Source organism: Thermobia domestica, chromosome 15 (assembly GCF_964235325.1).
Source record: "Thermobia domestica chromosome 15, izTheDome1.hap1.1, whole genome shotgun sequence".
NCBI lineage: Eukaryota > Metazoa > Arthropoda > Insecta > Zygentoma > Lepismatidae > Thermobia > Thermobia domestica.
The window spans coordinates 25,127,310-25,146,521 of record NC_137468.1 but is presented as its reverse complement, the minus strand read 5'-3'; the positions used below and the strand labels follow the sequence as shown (position 1 = coordinate 25,146,521).

General features: G+C 34.4%; 1 protein-coding gene across 14 annotated transcripts in view; it reads right to left on the bottom strand.

Annotated features, from left to right (window-relative positions):
• Positions 1-19,212, bottom strand: part of Tlk (Tousled-like kinase) — a 221,741-nt gene that overhangs the window by 10,930 nt on the left and 191,599 nt on the right. For all 14 annotated transcript variants that reach the window (XM_081741436.1, XM_081741437.1, XM_081741441.1 and 11 more), the window contains 7 exons: positions 16,112-16,233; positions 11,986-12,067; positions 11,405-11,496; positions 9,727-9,874; positions 8,302-8,413; positions 5,292-5,430; positions 734-845 (listed from right to left, as the gene is read on the bottom strand). In XM_081741436.1, coding sequence (XP_081597562.1) covers positions 734-845; positions 5,292-5,430; positions 8,302-8,413; positions 9,727-9,874; positions 11,405-11,496; positions 11,986-12,067; positions 16,112-16,233 — 807 coding nt within the window. The remainder of the gene's footprint in view (positions 1-733; positions 846-5,291; positions 5,431-8,301; positions 8,414-9,726; positions 9,875-11,404; positions 11,497-11,985; positions 12,068-16,111; positions 16,234-19,212) is intronic.

The window sequence follows — 19,212 nt, the reverse complement described above, 5'->3', positions numbered from 1 at the left end:
CGTAATGAAGCAGGTTACGGAATCTGCTCCATGTAAGTAATTCAACAACTGTACTTCTGTTAAAACTATTTTAAAATAATAACATATCTTCACACGATAACGTTTTTGTGACAGCTTCACTGTTTAAAGCCAACTGATAGGAATCTAAGACTCCTAAGAGCCAGAACTTTACATATGAAAATATCATATATTTATGACAGTACCCACCACGAGTATTCTGCAAAATTCCGTCCCACTTGTAATGAGTTACCCACATTCAGAAATTATATTAGAGTCTGTCTATTTCAGGTTTGTCCCGGAAAATATGAGAAACATACTTTGGCCCCACCCCCGCCGCCCTGTGAATAATCTCAGTTGTGTTGCCAATTTATCATTCAGTCGTTTGGTCTTGACGAATAAAGATCGTAGGCTACTTAGAATGGGTAACAAAGACAGCACAGCGAAGTATGTGAAATAATTCATTGTGGCAAAGCTTTCGCATTCAAGAATTGAAAGATTTCGTCCGCAACAACTTGTCTCTCCTTTTTCGAGGGAGGTATGGGAAAACATATCGATAGCAGCACAAGAATGGACACACCTGAAATAGAAGGGCTCTAATGACCCTGTTTTCTATCTTGTCATACTACATCATCCTGACTCTTCATATTTTTAGGTACGTGGTAACAATAGATCTTGTTAATACTTTCTGTATATTTTCCTGGCTAATAATTTAAACAAATTTAAAATACCTTACCTTTTTACCGTACAAACACTGGTAGAATATCACACCTACGCTCCACACATCAACCTTAGATGATATTTTAGGTGGATTTTTGCCTACAACAAAACACTCAGGAGGAAGATACCTAGAAAATAGTAAAGTGTAAACCATCAACATTTATTTATATGTATGAGCTATAATATTACATTCTACCTTTGTGCTTTACCTCTACACCAAACAGCAAATGTATGTGATCTGGATACGTCTACAAATACGAATACATGCATTTCATATGTGAAAAATATTATTTTACATAATTACAAAATACTGAGCTATACTCTATATGAATCAACTATATCAAAAACAGATTTGTTGTTTACATTTCTCAAATATATGTATACTAATTAACCAATTGACACTTTTATTATACTAAATTTTAACACCTTGGTGCCAGAAACTAAGCTATTTTACAAACATCCACAAGTTAGAAACTAACTAACACTAACTTTAGATACATAAAATAATCAATGATTAATATATTATCAAAATTTTACATTTGTGTTTAACCAAAATCATCGTCACGAAAGTTACAGGACTGCCCCTCTTTAATCCCCAAACTGTATACTGAAACACGCAAAATGATTGTTACGGAAGTGGTTCCAAGTAAACTCATCAGGTGGCAGAGCTGCACTTAATATAACAGTTTCTCTTGGCGCTTTTAATTGTAGGTACACAGACGACACGATAGACGCAAAGTTCGAGAAAGACAATTACAATTAAGATCTCTGGTAGGCTAGAGAAAACACGTAAGGTAACATGAACATTATACATTGACTTTATGGTAATTGGACTTCAAAAAGACCTTCGTGTGTATCACCAATTTTTACTCTACGGACAGCCTTTTATTGGAATTCAAATGATGATTTAGGGAAACGGAAGGTTAATGAAAAAATCGTGTCTCATACACTGACATGAGTAACAGAAGGGAACCAGAAAAACTGTCGTCGAACTGTTGGAAAATGCCATAAATGACCCTCAGATGAAGCGGGAGAATGCCGAAAGGTGAGGTAATGGTTCACCAGTCTCAAAAATGTGAAGCAGTTAGTTGTCAAAAATAAAGGTAATCGAAAGATGTGTAATGCACCATGAATTTTTGTCTCAAGGGCAGATGAACCAGGCATTTTACACTGATGTAATGAAACGTTTGCTTCTGGCGATTCGACGCCAATCTGCAGACATCTGGACACGATAATCCATGACAATGCGAAACTCGTATCTCTGGTGTCCATATTTGCCCGATCTGTTGCTATGGGAGGGATTTCACCGTTTTCCCGTGTGAATATTGGTGAATGAGAATCGACATATTCCGATCCGAAAAACTATGATAGATGTCCTGAGAAGCATCCTAGAACAGGTTTTCCCTGCTTGCTTCCTCCGATACATCAATTTAAGCATTGGCAAATGTGTGTAGACAGCGGAGAGAACTATATTGAGAGGACTAAACATCATTGGTTAGTGACTTGAATATATTTTTTATATTTGTTCTGGGAGGTACTTCAAAGCACTTTTTTTATTTTTATTTATTTATTTTTTATTTTATTTTATTTATTTATTTATTTATTTGTATAACACGTGCCTACGTAGTTTAAGAATAGAAACTTACTATGAATACACACGATTTCTGACTCAGCCCACTAATATCAATATATTACGCGATGGTAGAACAATTTCAGCAGCTAACAACATGATTACGAAGAAAGATGCATACTATTAGTTACTGTGGTTCGATCCACAGATTGACAACAGTATGTCTCAACTACAGTTTGGGAAGTTACTATTTGCTGATAACTACGGTAAAAACGGAACACGATGGTATTAATTAGGGGACCACAATTATTATTAGTTAATTGTTGGAAATCAATATATTCGGGAAAAGTTTATTCGAAAATGTATTTAGGGACATGATTCAACTTTACATTAAAATAATAGAAAATAAAGATTTGCTGCTGCTGATAATGTCTGTGAATGACCAACACTTGCTCCTAAGCAGAGAATCGCCCTAAACGCAAGCCATTATATTGACTAGCAGCACTTACTGAAGCAACTATACGATGGTTCAGCTGAATGTAGTAGCGTTGTGTACAGGAGAGAGAGAACGAAGGTGATAATTTGGATCAGAATAGATTACTGCGACAACAATTTTACTGATAACACAGAATTTATATCAGGTAGTCTAAAAGGTATTAAGTCCTTTGCGCACAAGATCGCGCTCGTATCCTAAATTTCAGGGTATATGAGTCGCATGAGTCACACTTAACGTTATTTGACAGCTGGCAGTTCAAGTCAATAAGTGCAAAGTGTGTTGGTCTTATAATCAAAGTCAAGGTAGTTGAGTGAACTTTCCATAAAACTGCGTAGACCAGTAAAGAAATTTGTGCTGTTCATCGGCCAATTGTGTTATCAAAAGCAACAGATCAAAAGATGATTCGGTCTTTTTAGTTAGAAGTCTAAAATGCTCTCAGCAGTGAGGGAACCATCACAGCAAAAGTGGATTATATTCTGACAGAAATCGAGCACAATCACCATATAAGCAGTCATAATATAGCTAATGACCTATACATCCACTCCAAGCAGTATTAAACCATTTGGAGAAATATGGTTACAGAAAAAAGCTCGACGTTCGGTTGCCACATGATCTGACTCAAAAATATTTACACATTGGAATTTCTATCTGTGAAGTTCTACTAAAACGTAACGAAACCGCGTTAATTTCTGAAACGGTTCATCACGAGTAATGAAAGAGCATAATCTATAACAATAATGTGCGAGAAAGATCGTGGTTGAAGCCAGATGATGATCCACAGTTTGTGCCAAAGCCCACACCGACGCTACGTGTTTGATAGGATTGGAAGGGCATCGTGCATAACGAGCTGGTACCGAAGAGCAGAAGATGCCTTGGAAATGTACTGTCGACAATTGGTGAGAATGCACCTAGCAATTCAAAAACTCGGCCGGAATAGGTCAACAGAAAGGATATCATATATATATCACACTGACAACGCCAAACCGCATACATCTTTAACGATCCGTCACAAATTACGAGAATTTGACTGGAAGGTCTCAATTTCTCCACCATATAGCCCCGATCTGGCAACGTCAGATTATCATTTATTTCGGTCTCTGCAGAACACCCTGAATGCTGTTAAGTTCGTTTCAAAAGACGCCTGCGAAAACTAGTCACAATGTTTTGACCAGAAAACACACAAGCTCTATAACTACAGGATTGTGTGTTTCCGGAAAAATGGTAAAAGGTCATCAAACAAAATGGTGCATGTGTGGTTGTATGATGTAATTTTCGAATCACAATAAATGTATTCTCAATTTTGACTTCCAAAGGCTCAATACTTTCTAGACAAGCTAATAAGATGAGTCACCACCCAAAAATCAATTGCAACAATTCTAAGAAATTTTATGCTTCTTATATTTGATACACACTATATGGTCACTGGCACGGATGGCGTGATTTTAATTTAGTAATAAGGATTATATACTAGAGACGTTCAATATATAAGTTTCACTAAATTGTTTAAAAAAAAAAAAAAAAAAAATGTGAACCATTGTCCCATGGTTGCATCAATTTGTACAAACCCTTTGAAAAAAACCACTTGCTATTTGGGCTAGAACATTGGCAGGTTGGTTGAACTTGTTCAAGAAAATCGTCGAATTAAGGTACGCAAAGCTGCAAAAAGATTGAACATTTCTGTTGAAACAGCCCATCATATCATTCACGAGAACCTGCAATACCGCAATGTGTGTGCACGAAGAGTTTCTCATCAACTGAGTGGCGATAATCGAGAGATGAGAATGGGTTGCCGACTTGAAGGTTTAATGCGATACCAGCAAGATGGCTACGAAATCCTCAATGCGCAGTGAGACAGGGGATGATATATTTGTCCATTATTACACTCCGGAAGGACGATAAACGTTTCGGAACAGATGAAGGAAAGTGGAATGTGAGGAGAGTATTAAACAGCCAGAGTCCTGATTTCTTTTTTCAAAGGGTTTGGACAAATTGGTGTAACGGTGGGGCAAATGCCTGAAATCTCAATGGGAATTATGTGGAGAGGTGAGGAAGAACACTGCACATGTAAGTATAGTTTACAAATGTATCTATTTTTTTTTTCCAGCTTAGGAAAACTTATATATTGAACAACCCACGTAAGTTATGAATTATACGGTATTTTTCAAAAGTTTTAAGAACCTGTGACATTCAAACACGCAATTTTAAGCGATAAAATAACTGGACTATAGACATTATTCAATTGACCTTAAGATGTAAACGTAATTTGTCTTTCACTGAACAAAGCTTTTAACAATAAACTTTGGATGGAACTTTCGTATTTAATACGAGTTAACAATACATTTATATTATCCTGAAATACAGTTAAAACAGAAATTTGCTGGTACGGCCAACTGTCAGAATATTCGAACCACGTTATCATATAATTTCAGTAATTGAACATGCTTATCATAAAGACGAAAATTGGATTATGAACTTGTACTACAACCAAGTTCTTGGTAGTTTACTCACCAATAGGTACCCGCTCCCTGAGACGTGAGGTCCATCCCATGGTCAGGATTATAGTTTTCCTCATCCATTACTTTACTCAGACCGAAATCCGTAATCTTGATCTCCCCACATACATTACCCTCCGTCAGCAGAATGTTACCTTAAGAACAAACGGAAAATTTCATTATTCACTGAAATACTGCAAATATAATACACAAGTATATTAATCGCAATATGAAAGTTAATACATTTGTATTAGCTTAGATATAAAAATCGCTTGCTTCAGTTATACCAGAATACTTTTCTCAATTCAAGTTATTTAATGTATTGTATGCGAATATATTACGAAATTACATGTGTCAACGAATATATATTTTGGTTTAATCACGCTTGCATTTCACCTACCTGTTTCCTTTCATAATTTTCAAAACAATTATTAAGTTCTAGTGAACTATTTTTCCAAGTAAGATACAAACTATGCATTTGAATATAAATCAAACTGCAATTTCACGTTCTTCCATTATTAATTGATTTATGATTTTTAAAGCTAATCTAATTGATCTTTGAAATTGCGTATGAAGATTTTACATGTGTGCGAAGGTTGTCCCATAAATTATGAACCTGTCTAGAACCAATGTTAAGATCTGAAAATACTTTGGGGAATCTTTTTAATGCATGGTGCCCCTTTTAATGAATTATTTTCTAGTTCTTACGTCAAAAAAACCAAATATTTAATAAATGAATAACAATAATGTTGTTAACAACTACAGGGAAAGAAAGAAAATTATATGGATAACAACAGATGGCTGAGACAATCTACATACAGTGTCAAAATTGTGTCAGCATTACAAACTTGACATCTGCTGTGTCAGCACCATAAACTTGACATCTAAAAGTGGAGCAAAGCAAACTTGTCAGATTCTTCATCAGGTCAAGGTGTTGGTCAGTGTGTCTTCTGTTCCTTGCATTCAAAAATATTAGTAACTTTTCTGAGAAATATCGAATTTGTGTAGGATCGGTTTAAAGCTATTGAAAATGTGAGTGAAATGAAACTCTTAATCAGTTCTTATTATTCCTAGTGTTCTTTATTATATTGAGTCTTAACCAAAACCAAATACAGTAAAGTGTCAATTAAGCAGCTTTTTCTTTCTCTTTCTTTTTCAACGAAAATATATGGTCTGTTTCGAGTCAATGATGAGAGCTTCATTAATCTTCTAAAAATCTCATATATGTTTTCTTCCTATAAATCTATGGGAAAATTCTGACATCGAAATTAAAGTAGTAACATCTACAAAATTCAACTCACTATTCGTTTCATGCCCAAAACTACAATAGCAGAGGAAACTTATTGGATGAATTGCGTAATTTATTAAATTTTAGCCTAAATTTACGGATTATACTACTGAGAAATACAGGCTCCCAAATGAATCGAGTTTTATTAAAAGGACATCAGTCAAATTCTATGGTACTTCTTTTTTATATTTTCAAAACCACTTTCCTACGGTTTGTAAGATTGGCTGTATTATACCCTGGCCGGTGAACGATGATATCTGACAGCTTTGCACTTGGCCACGGCGGGCGAGCAGAAGACACCAGGTCAACCAACCTTAGGCTCAGAATCTGTCGCGTCTTCATGGTAACCACCGCACATTGCCAAACTTTCACTCACTCCCTCCCACCCTCAACAAGGAAGCAGACGATTCTCCCCTTGCGCGAGAAGCAGATGGCAACACCACACTCCTCAATAGTCCTCGCGAGCTGAGCTGTCAGAAATAATCGTTCGCCTGCCAGGGTATAGATAGGTATTTCGTATGGCTATACTAACAACCAAAATATTATAATTTTTGTTAACAAGCCGTTTTCTTGTAATTTTCCGGAAATTTTATTCAGTGGATTGTTGACTTTTAACAGAACTTGATTCAAATTCACGTTGCACAAAAAATAATTACTTTTCAGACATTATCAAATGTAATCAGTACAGCGTAAAATAGATATTAATTGTCCGCTGTACAACACAGGAACATAAATTAAAACACATAATCGAATGATTACTCATGACAGTTACAGGATACGTATTGAATACTTAAAGATTTTACTTTGTATCCGGGTAAAGTAAAATTCTATCAAACTGTTTCGATGCTAGCTAGCATCTATATTAATTTCTATTCACTGCTACACTGGGAATATGTGTATGTGTTTCCGCTTCCTTGTGGAATCCTTAGGGAGAAGAAAGTAAATGGAATCTTCACTTCACTTTAACTTCTTAGTAAACATGTTGCAAGGTAAATGGGTATTCCACTATGTCTCGAAAATACATACATATTCTTTCTGTCCGTGAAAAATATGATACAAAAAATTATTTTGGTAACGTTAAACTTTTTTTTTAATTTTTTTTTTTTTTTTTTTTTTTTTTTTTTTTTTTTTTTTTTTAGAACAAACAACAGAAAACTGGTCAGCGCTCTGGATGAGAATTAGTTTTGATGCGGCTAATTTTTATAATCGTGTAAATATTAAGTAGAACTTAAGGAGACCGTTAAAAATGAGAAAACTGTGTGTATGAGAGTGTCATAAAATAAAGTATTATCTACTAAATTTGTGATTTCTTGAAACTCAAAGACTATGTCATCAAATTTACAATTCAAACTTCCTTTATCCAGATTTAGAGCGGAGTCTTTGGTTCTAATTAAAAACAAATCCATACATGTGTATCGCTGATAGAGAAGGACAATCCCAATTTCGCGAATAGAAATCGTTGATAAAGATGCTACTTTGATAAAATTCTAATTTCTCCGGATGTAAGTAAAACACGAAAAGATTTAAAATTGCATCCTTACTCCCCCCCCGCCCCCCTCGACCCTGTATTAGAAAGAAGTATTTGAACTTGCTTCATTTTGCTCGTTAATCTTTGAAAATTACTCATCTGAATTTGACACCTAATGAAACGTTTCCTGTATCATTGGGCACAATAACTTTGGAACAACTAAGAACTTCACTAAGTAACTATCTATCTTTGCAAAGGACTGTAGCTTACCTGGTTTAAGATCATAATGTATAACGGGTGGTTTGATCTCGTTGAGGTACTTCAATGCTGATACAACCTGCATAACAATAGATCGTGCTTCCCTTTCCGGTATAGTCTTATGCTGCAAAGTTAAAAAGAACCAACTATTCATTTCAACCGTACTCACTATATAATAAAGTCAACACAACAGTTTTCATGCATGCACAATTTAGCAAAATATTGCTGTTTTATGTAGACAATGCAACATGAAACTTTAAATATTTATACATTCCTTTAAAAAATCTCAGTAGAAATGGAACCCAAAAGTGAATTTTATTCTGTGTTAATTGAATATACCAATAATTTATTACCAGTGTTCCCGAAGGATCGTACTTCATTAGCTCCCATCTTCGCCTATCAAAGATCACTTTCCCAGTTGCTTTAAATCAAAATGCTGTGCCTCCACACGAACTTCAAATGAAAATTACACAATCTGAATATCTCTCGAGTCCTCGTTACAACTACCATACTATATTAGCTCACATGTACACTCATGTCCAAAATTATTGTCGCATGTCTATAAATATGTTGTTGTAGGAATATAATTTGATAAAGATTCGCCCGGTATTTCTTATAATGTTAGTATGTGTATAATCGGCAAAGACATGTATGTGACAAATTTAATGTCAAAAGAGCAGTAAATAAGAATAAAATGAAAATAAAACTTTCTTGTCCATTTAGCAACATTTTGTTTTACTCATTATAATTTTCGTATTTATAATTCTTTTCCTATGAAATTTGCCATAAATATACATTTCCCGATTATACACATAGTATCAGTATTAAAAGTACCCTCCAAAATCATTATCAAATTATATTCTTACAAGAAGACAGTTATAGATATGCGACAATCATTTTGGACATGAGTGTACTCTCTTCAGTTTTGAACTGCGAGAAATCATTTTTTTTTTTTTTTTTCGTACTGTCAGTAGCATATGAAACTGGAATTTTATTATGGTTTGTTACAAGGGCTAGGTATTTATTAAGAGATTAAAGACGTGTTTACATTTTTTTTAAAACAAATCCGCCTACTCTTTTGTTTTTTCATGCTGAATCATATTTTTTTTTTTTAAATTATTTATGACTGAAGTTCATAATAATGTTTCGTCACTTATTTTACTGTTGTAGCACTCCTATTAATACTGTAATTTATCGTCGCAAAAAATAAATAAATAAATAAGTAAATAAAAATAAAATTACATCAATCATAAAATTAAAAAGCAGATAATCGAGGATTGACTGTAAAATTCGAAATTAAATACAAATTTGAAAGTGTGTGTAATATTGTTCAGTACACAACCACCATACATCATCATCTCACTGAAAAATCATCTTGCGGATTCTGATTTTCAAATGTTAACAAACTCAAAAACGCTGACATAAAAATACACTAACCTGCTTGAGATAAAAATCCAAGTCATGGCCATCACAGTATTCTAACACTGTACAAAACGAATTCGCGTCTATCTCAAACACATCGTAAAGCTTTACGACTCTGGGATGATCTAGTGACTTATGAATGTTGTATTCCCTCAAGGCATGTCTGAAAATAAAAAAAGAAACAAATATAAGCCAATTTCTTTTTAAGGATAATAGCTTAAGGATACTCTGTCGGTTTTAACATGGAATTTTGGCAGGAAGGACGGGGTAAATAAAAGCATACTAGACTATTAAGTACTTCGTTTTACACGGACATACCAAGGTACCACCATTGTAGAAATGAATTCTAGTATCCAAACTGATAATTTACAGAATCTTAAATTTGTTTGTAATGAAATTTTTACTATATATAACTTTGGGAGCAACGGAAACGTAAAAACACTTCTATTAACTAAGTTAAAGAGTTCAATCTCTGATTACAATTGGGTCAATTATATGAAATATAGTTTCATGTGAACCCTAGATTAGAGCTTTGGTGGTGTTGGGGACTGCCTGCACATGTCGTGGAAGATAATTGACTTGAACATTTTTACTGGAGAGATGGACGTTATTATGGATGTTTCTCTATTGGTATACTGACGTAATCAGCTTTCTCGAGCACTCAGCTATTGTTAATATATTAGGGTAATTCATTAATTACATTTTTATTTTGTATCTCACTTTAAGTTGCGAGGCAGTTGATTCACAACAACCAATACTAAGAGTAGGATTCTGGGAGCACTTGTATTTGAAACTTTTCAAAATATGAACTAGAGAAACATCAAATCACAGACGGGGAATCCATGTTCTGTGGGATATTTTCCCTTCTACCTCCTCACACGAATGCCAAGCATGTGGTTTCTCGATACTGTAAATCATTATGTCATGTATTCGCATGATCTATGAAAATACGAAAAGGCTGAATCTGATATGAAGTCACACGAAATAGAAAAGTTATATTTGGAGGTGAAATAGACTTTCGTTTGATTAACCGAGGCGCAGTGCGAGTATGGTTAGAGCCAACAAAAGGAACCAAAAGGGAGGCCGGACTTCAGATTGAAGCAACGAATGAGCAGAGGCAATTCCTGGTTTCAAATACATTCTGAAGGTTTGCTACAGCCAGAAAGGTACAGAAGATCAAATCAATATTTAGATCCTTTAATTACTCATATTCGTCACAGGAAATTTTCACAAGTTTCAAATTAGATGCAATTAGATAAAATTTATTTTGTTTTTAATTGGTAATAATGACCCTTCTCTCTTTTATTTTGTATATGTTAACGATTGCTTGTCATTACAAGACACACACTTGAAATTATTGAATAATTAAACAGATGTTAGATACTTCTGATAAAATCTTGTGTCTCCTATTTAAGAGTTGTTTTGCATGACACAGTATGCCACATTACAATACAGTGTATAGGGTATACAACATTTAATGTAATATTACGGACAGGTACTAGTATTTGAAACATATACATACACCCAGTTAAACAGAAGTTGATATTAATGAATACCAAATGCAGTGTGCTTGTACTGAAAAACTACGCATACATACCAAAAAGAGTATATTTATAAAATTTTAGTTTAAATGAAACATCTTCTCAAACTTAAAAACAGTTCTATTCTATGTACTGTACATGAAAACACCTACTTGATGTAATTCGCCTTCTTATCTTCTTTCCAGTCTTTGTTGAGCTGATGGACTTTACATGCAACGTATCGTTGCTCTTTCAGATCAAACGCCTGAAAATAAAATGGATCTTGGTAGAATCAACACTATGACGCGGAGCTAAAGCTATTAACAACTGCGTACATTCAGTCCCGTCTTGAAACACAACCATCACAGGAAAATATGGATAATGATTGTCATCATTGAAACAAATTCAATAAAACTGAAAATGTTTAATATATTCAATTATGAAAATCACGTTAACTTGGGAAAAGTACTAGTAACAGAATTAGCTCGGCAGAAAGGTTACAATAAATACAGAATCTATCCTAGTATCTTCGTGAAGTTACATATGTTTCAAAATACACTTACCATCTTTTTTTTTCAGTAAACTGGCAACTTGTCTATGCTGAGCAGTTTTCCATGTAAACTATTTAGATAGCCCTCATTATATATTTACTAAAATTACAGGTACCATTCAATTTCTGATCAATGTTATTAAGTAATACCAATATTAATAGTAAACATACGAGACAGGAATTCCACGTAAAATAAAGTCTTACCTTATGTACTTCGCTAAAGCCACCTTTGCCTAACAACATGAGAAGGAGATACCTATCATTTAATACAGGATGATTATTAAACCTGTAAAGAAAGAAAAAAAAAAAGAGTTATGATCCTATGTTTCATTCTAAATTTTTGACACACAAAACACAACATTAACACTGGCTCTTAAGTTTTGAGGCGCTTCCTATGGTGTTGTATCAAAGAATTTTTCTTATATATATTTTTTTCAAGTGATTCAACGTATTACATAAATGGTTCCTTCGCTGGATTGAGCTTGTTTTAAACACGCGCATATTTTGGCTTTCATACTTAAAAAAAAGGAAGTTTGGATCAAACTAAATTATCGTAATGAATGTAAGGGAGTGATGAATGAAATATTACATTATCTGCTATCTTCCAAATAAAACAAATTTAATAAATACGATCCTACATACATTAATACTAACAAAAGAAAAAATGTATTTATCTTATACGTTTATTACAAATTTGAGTTTGGCATCAATGTCTTCCAACTAAAACTGCATGGGTTACCGGCGCAGTGGAACATAAATTTTTTACTCAAATTCTGATACGACACTGACTTTACTGTTTCTGAGTACATTACGTACGATCACAACTAAAGGAATATATCTACCATAATATAAGATTGAATCACAAGATAATGATATTGATTTCAGTAATAACGAAAAATAAAGTATATATATATATATATATATATATATATATATATATATATATATATATATAGTGGCGGATCCAAGGGGGGCTATAGACCCCCTTGATGCTCAGGTATACACTGGATAAAATGGGCTTTAATCCTGTTTTACACTGGATAAAACGGCAAACTATGGTTTAGCCCCTCCCCTGAACATATCCGGATATATATATACACAGAGGGTTGATTAATTCGTGTGTCAATTTCATTTGTTCACTGTAAAAGTGGTATGAGGTAAAGTCTTGCAGTTTGGTGTAACTTTAGACCAAGGGCAAGTTTTGTTTCGCCATAGAAGCATGTCACTTGTACTAAAGATTGAAGAGATATAGGGTCAAAGGTCAAATTTCGATTTTTTCCTTATGGGAGTGCAATGGCAAATTCTGAAAGAACCTGAAAAAACGTAAATCGAAATGATGATAAAGAAAAAGCTGTATGGTATGATTCTATGTCAAGCAAGGCGACCAAATATGCGTCAATCAAGTTTCAAGGTCAGATATCACGGTCAGATCGAGGTCACAGGTCATCTTGAGAAATCATTTGAATACATTGAAAACAACGCAATGTCCGTACCTCATCATGTCAAATGAGTTCTCAAGGTGACCTTGATCTGACCGTGACCTCTGACCATGACACTTGATTGAAGCATATTTGGTTATCTTGCGACATAGAATCATACCATACAACTTTTTCTTTGTTATCACTTCGATTTACGTTTTTTCAAGCTCTTTCAGAATTTACCATTCAATCCCATAAGGAAAAAATCAAAATTTGACCTTTGACCCTATATCTCTTCAATCTTTAGTACAAGTGACATGCTTCTATGGCGAAACGAAACTTATGTCCTTGGTCTAAAGTTACACCAAACTGCAAGACTTTACCTCATACCACTTTTGCACAGTGAGCAAATGAAACTGACACACGAACTAATCAACCATCTGTGTATATTAAAGCTTCTTGCTGAAGTCAAACTACATTTCAAAGAACCATGTAATTAAAACATGTAAAGCAGTATTTAATTAATAAAACTTTCAGAAGTTTCCCTCTTATACCCAGACAGACTGATTACTGGTCTCCGTATCGAAATTTTCTACCTATGGCTATGGATCAAGTTTTCAAAACAAAGAAAGATCTCAGAACTTGAACATTACTGTAATGGAATTTCTCTTTTCAACTATTACAGAAGTTCCGATTCAATTCACATACAACAGAAACAAACAAAACAAACAAACAAACGAAGTTATATATTCTACAATTACATCTTTAGATTGAAAATGAACACTGAGCTCCCACCAACAATCAATCTGGACCCACGCGAATCTAACATGAGTGCTCGGAGCCCTTACCGAAGTAATTAATAGTAGATGGATGGTCAGGTTTTGTTAAAACTACACTACATAAATTAATATGACGATTATTACAGAAATTTGTAATTATTAGACTTTTATCAACTACTATGTAAATATTTTTTGATACTCCTATCAGACATGCTAAACCGAATTCTGTAGATTTCCACCGAACGAGTTATATGTACAAAGAAAACATGCTATATTATTTTGTATGTAAGATTTTGCTATTATAGTTTGTAATCATTTGGGGTGGGGGAGGTGATAAAACGTCCTCTTTTTTCTGATATCGCGGACACAATATCCATCAAATACAAATAATATTACACTTCATTCTAAAATAAAAAACGGCTTTTCGGTATTTTTTCTGATTTTAGGTATTTTTTTTTTTGTCATTTTTCCAAAGTTTCGGTGATTTTTCGTCTTTTTGGTATTTTTTTAATTACTTTTTATTATTCTTTTGATTTGAGAATATCCTCAAGACTCTTACCGAAATAACACATTTCTCATAACATGACAATTTACAAGCAAAAGGAAGATGATCTGAACTACAGACATTAATCTTTGTTCCTATATTGCCAAACTTATGGTGTACTGCAACCATATGTAGGCAAGTGGGAAAACTTGGATTTTTTTCTTTACTAAATATTTCCAAAATTAATTTGTGTGAGACATTTAAATTTGTTACTTTTTTTTGACGGTCTGTGTCTTGATGGGAAGAGGCAACGTGTCTAGGAAGTTTACCTTCCCCCGAATGTGTCCCTGACTTTCACTTTCAGATTTTTCATATACAATTTAATTCTAAACAATAAGGCATTATTTCTATATCTTCGCTGTAACGCACATTACATGGAAACATACCACGCTACATAGTAGGCCGAGATGCGGGAAATAAGTGCATTTTACGCTGAATAATTTGATGTCTTTGTCTAACTTATTAAGTTGTTTAAATTAATATTTTATTTAGTTCATTTAAAAACAAACTTTCAACTGATGCTATCTATTTTTTCTGGTATCACGGACACGATGCCCATCATTTGGTATGTTTGTTGTATTTTTAAAATTACAGTTACGAATTTAATAGCCATTTTCACAACTTTTAAGTCATTTTTCTGCGTTTATTTAAAGTTATTTAGGTCATATCATCTATTTTTTTAGGTCATGAACTTCCGCTCTCTAGTAATCATACACAGATTGTAATGAGTGCACATAAAACTAAGTTTTCTCGAAATATATTAATAATACTTGCGCTGAGTTCGTCAACCACAGTACTACATTTAATTATTTTTCAAGTTATTAAATTCTAGAAGATATTACCTAAAAATCTTATGTGGTTTAAAAAACAATTTAAGCTCATGATCTCTATTTAGTCATGAAAATGAAAAAAGAAAGCTTTAAGTTTTACGTCACTATGCCGGTAGGCTAAAGAAGACGGTGATGATGAGAAATGACTGAAATGGTGGAACGAAGAAAATTAGAGGAAACGGGAGAACTCGAGAGAAAGTCCAGGTACACGGTGCACCACACAACGCACCATAAAGCTCACTTGGCGTAAGCTGGGATCGAACCAAGGACCTCATGCACCAGTCCCTCTACCGGTGAACGCTCTACCACTGAGCCATCGCGGCCCCTATTCATGTCATAAGTATTTTATGTTCACATACTATTTTGGTCACTGTAAAACGATTTCTTAATTTGAATATTGTTACTGAACAAAGAGAGCTGGTTTAAAGTTGACGTAACGTTTTAAAACTTAAGGTATTAATCTAAATATTTTTCATCCTAGTTAACATGTATATTACTACGTGAAAGTAGATGAACGATTAGTGTTTTTGCTTAATACTCGGGAGACTCCTGGTTCGAATCTAACAGTCGACCATTTTTTTTTTTTTTTTTTTTCGTTTCCCATTTTGCCCTGATCTCCAGACGACGAGATAGTATCTTTAACACCGGCTCTGACAGACTCCTTGCCGAAGTTTCCCTTCTATATTTTGTAAAATCGCTGGATCTAAACTTCACTCAATACGAACATTTTATGCGTTTTTATAGTTATTAAAAACTTACCTTGATTGATCCTCATTATGTATTCGTTTTAATTCCCTAATATGTAAATTTCTTTCCCTTTCTAGTTTCTCCATTTCAAGTTGCAGGTCCGCATCTTCCTTTTTCAGAGCACTCTGCCGCAGCTGAAATGAAAACAAATTCACAGTTTTCAAACGAACTGAAACAGTTTTATATAACGCAGTTATAAATTGGTAAGTTATTGTATATAGGGTTTTTCAAAAAAGGGTGCCGGTTTTGCTACATCAAATTATGAATTTTAGTTTTTTTCAAAACACACTAACAAAATTCATAAAACATGTTCATCACACATTCCGATTTCAGGTATGGTGAATGACGTCGGGCATATGACCTCCTTTGACGCGCTGGCATGCAATAACTCTGTTTGTGAAATTCGCTACGACTGCCTGTTTGGCTCAGAACGACCACTACGACGACGCCCAAGACTTTTAAATGTTAACTGTTGAATATATTTCAATGAACTTTTTCATAAGTCTCCGAAATGTTGATTCATTTGGTGCCTCATTTCACCCTAGAACCGCCAGAAGTCGCCTTACAGTTGCTGCATAACTCTCTGTGTTCTGATAAAAAGTTCTCACAATTAACACACGTTGCGCTATAGTGAATTGCTCCATGGCTAGACAAAGACTGAAGAAATGCGAGAAATTCAGACTAAGGCGACAATCGGAAGGTTGGTGGGTAGAGCAACAACACAAAACAATGTCGGCAACCGAGAAACAAAAATTTGCCAGACGATTTAAAACCGGCGCGCTTTTTGAATAGCCCTATACATCATATACACTCGTGGCACTCTCAAACATTATCAACGCCCAGAGATATTAGAGTCTGTCTTCGATTTACCTAAATAGATAGCTTCATTGCTCTTTCCCTAAGTGGAATTTCTGCCATACCCTTACATTTGTTGCAAACACGTATGAAAAAAAATCTGTTTAATAATACTGCAATGCTAAAACTCAATTACGTAATATGCTTCATAAATACAATGCAAAATCTTATATTCTTACAACGTCGATGGAAAAAAATTAGTAATAGCTGAACAACTAGTTACCTAATTAGACCAAACCTAATTCACTAGATGGCTCTCAAAATAGTATTCAGAAATTTAATAGTACTTCATACGAATAGTTCGAATTTACTGAACTCATTATTAAACTATACAAACAGTCCACAAATCATATTCAATCTAATAACCCGACAACCTTATGAACTATTCTAGAATTATCGTTTCACATTTCTATATTCTTTCCGGATGGGCAGGTATTTCATAGTAGACGGATTTTCTGGTGTTATTCAAAATTTTGTAGACAAATTTCAATTAAGTTTTTTTTTTTTTTTTTAAGCTACTTCTCAACACTACAAAGCTTCGTCTCTTAAAAGAGATGTCATACATACAATACGTGGTCTTACACTTGGAAAACTTTTACGTTAAGCACGACGGGCTGAGCCACAATCCGTCCCGAATTTGTTAAATAAAGCATGTAATCCAACTTCCACGTATACTCTATTACATTATAATATATTTTATGTGTAAGATCCAGAACTTGTTTCAATATTTATCCATTTTACATATCAGATCGTCTAATAAAAAATAAGCCTTTTAGGCACGAGATGGCTTTAGTGTCTCAGATAATGTGAATCAGAAGTAGGCCTAACATCATTTGATAGCTATTTTCCTATTGTATAATTCTTGATCGCTTACGACCATTTAGTCTGTGGACTTTTTCATCAGTTTAAGTCACTCACATGACAACCGAAACACCTTATAAACACACTAGTTATTCTTCCCAAGCCCTCGGCTCGCAGTATAATATAGATTAAAATCGTGATTAATTAAAAAGTTCTAATTGTTCACATTTTTTCTCATGCCAGTGCTTCACAACTTCATATAATAGGAGTGCCTCGCCATAAATTTCTTTCATCTCATCAGATATTTCCTTTGGTGTGCGGTTTCTCAAGTAATTGAATCGATACCTTTGGGATTCAATTTTATCCGTCCTTACACTTTCTCTCACTTAAGTACCTGTAACAGAAAAGGTGGATTTTTTTTTTTTTTTTTTTCACAACTGCGTGAATGTTCATTAAAGATTACCCCTCACCTAATTGTAGATAACATAGAATACTGAAATTTTACATCTGTATTGATACACACACTCTATGTTATGACATTTTTTTTTTTTTTTTTTTAAATTTTCACCTTTTCTGTTACAGGTACTTAAGTGAGAGAAAGTGTAAGGACGGATAAAATTGAATCCCGAAGGTATCGAGTTTCTGTACTTGAGAAGCCACACACCAAAGCAAATATCTGATGAGATAAAAGAAATTTATGGCAAGGCAGCTCTATTAAATGAAGTTGTGAAGCACTGGCATTGTCAGTTCAAGTGTGATTTGACTTTCGTAAAAACGGCCCCTATTCCAGGGCAACTCCAGTACACCACTGATGAAGACATCATTGGGAAAGTGGAAGTCACCATCTTGGACGATCACCGCATAAACATTTGCCAACTACCAGAAGAGGTCAAGATATGTGTGGGGGTCTGTGGGAAAAATATTCCATAATTATCATTTGCACATGCATAAGATGTCTGTCCGATGGGTTTCTAGGCTAGTAACATCTTTCCAAAAGCGAGAACGTATTTGTTCCAAAGAACTTTTACAGAACAACGACGACGACTTTTTTTTTTTTTTTTTGGAAAGGGGGGAGGGGATTAGTATCAATAACTCAGAATGGTTGCATAATTATGACCGAATACTTACGCGTAGTCAAAGTAATGAAAGCACTTACTAATTCCAAAGAAGCCCCGTGCAAGGTCATGCCGACAGTTTTGTGCTCAGCATCATGTGGTAATGATCATGGATTTCCTGGCGAGGATAACACGATGACAAGGACATACTATTTTTCACTGTTGCAGAAATTACACGATTCCATCAAAACCAAGAGGCGGCCAATGCTGACCAACAGCATACGTATCCTTCAAGACAACGTTCTCAGTCAAAACTCTCATGTTAGCCAGCACGATCCTACAGATATGAAATCCTTTCTCATTCCGATACTCCCCTCACCTTGCACCGATTTCACTTCATCC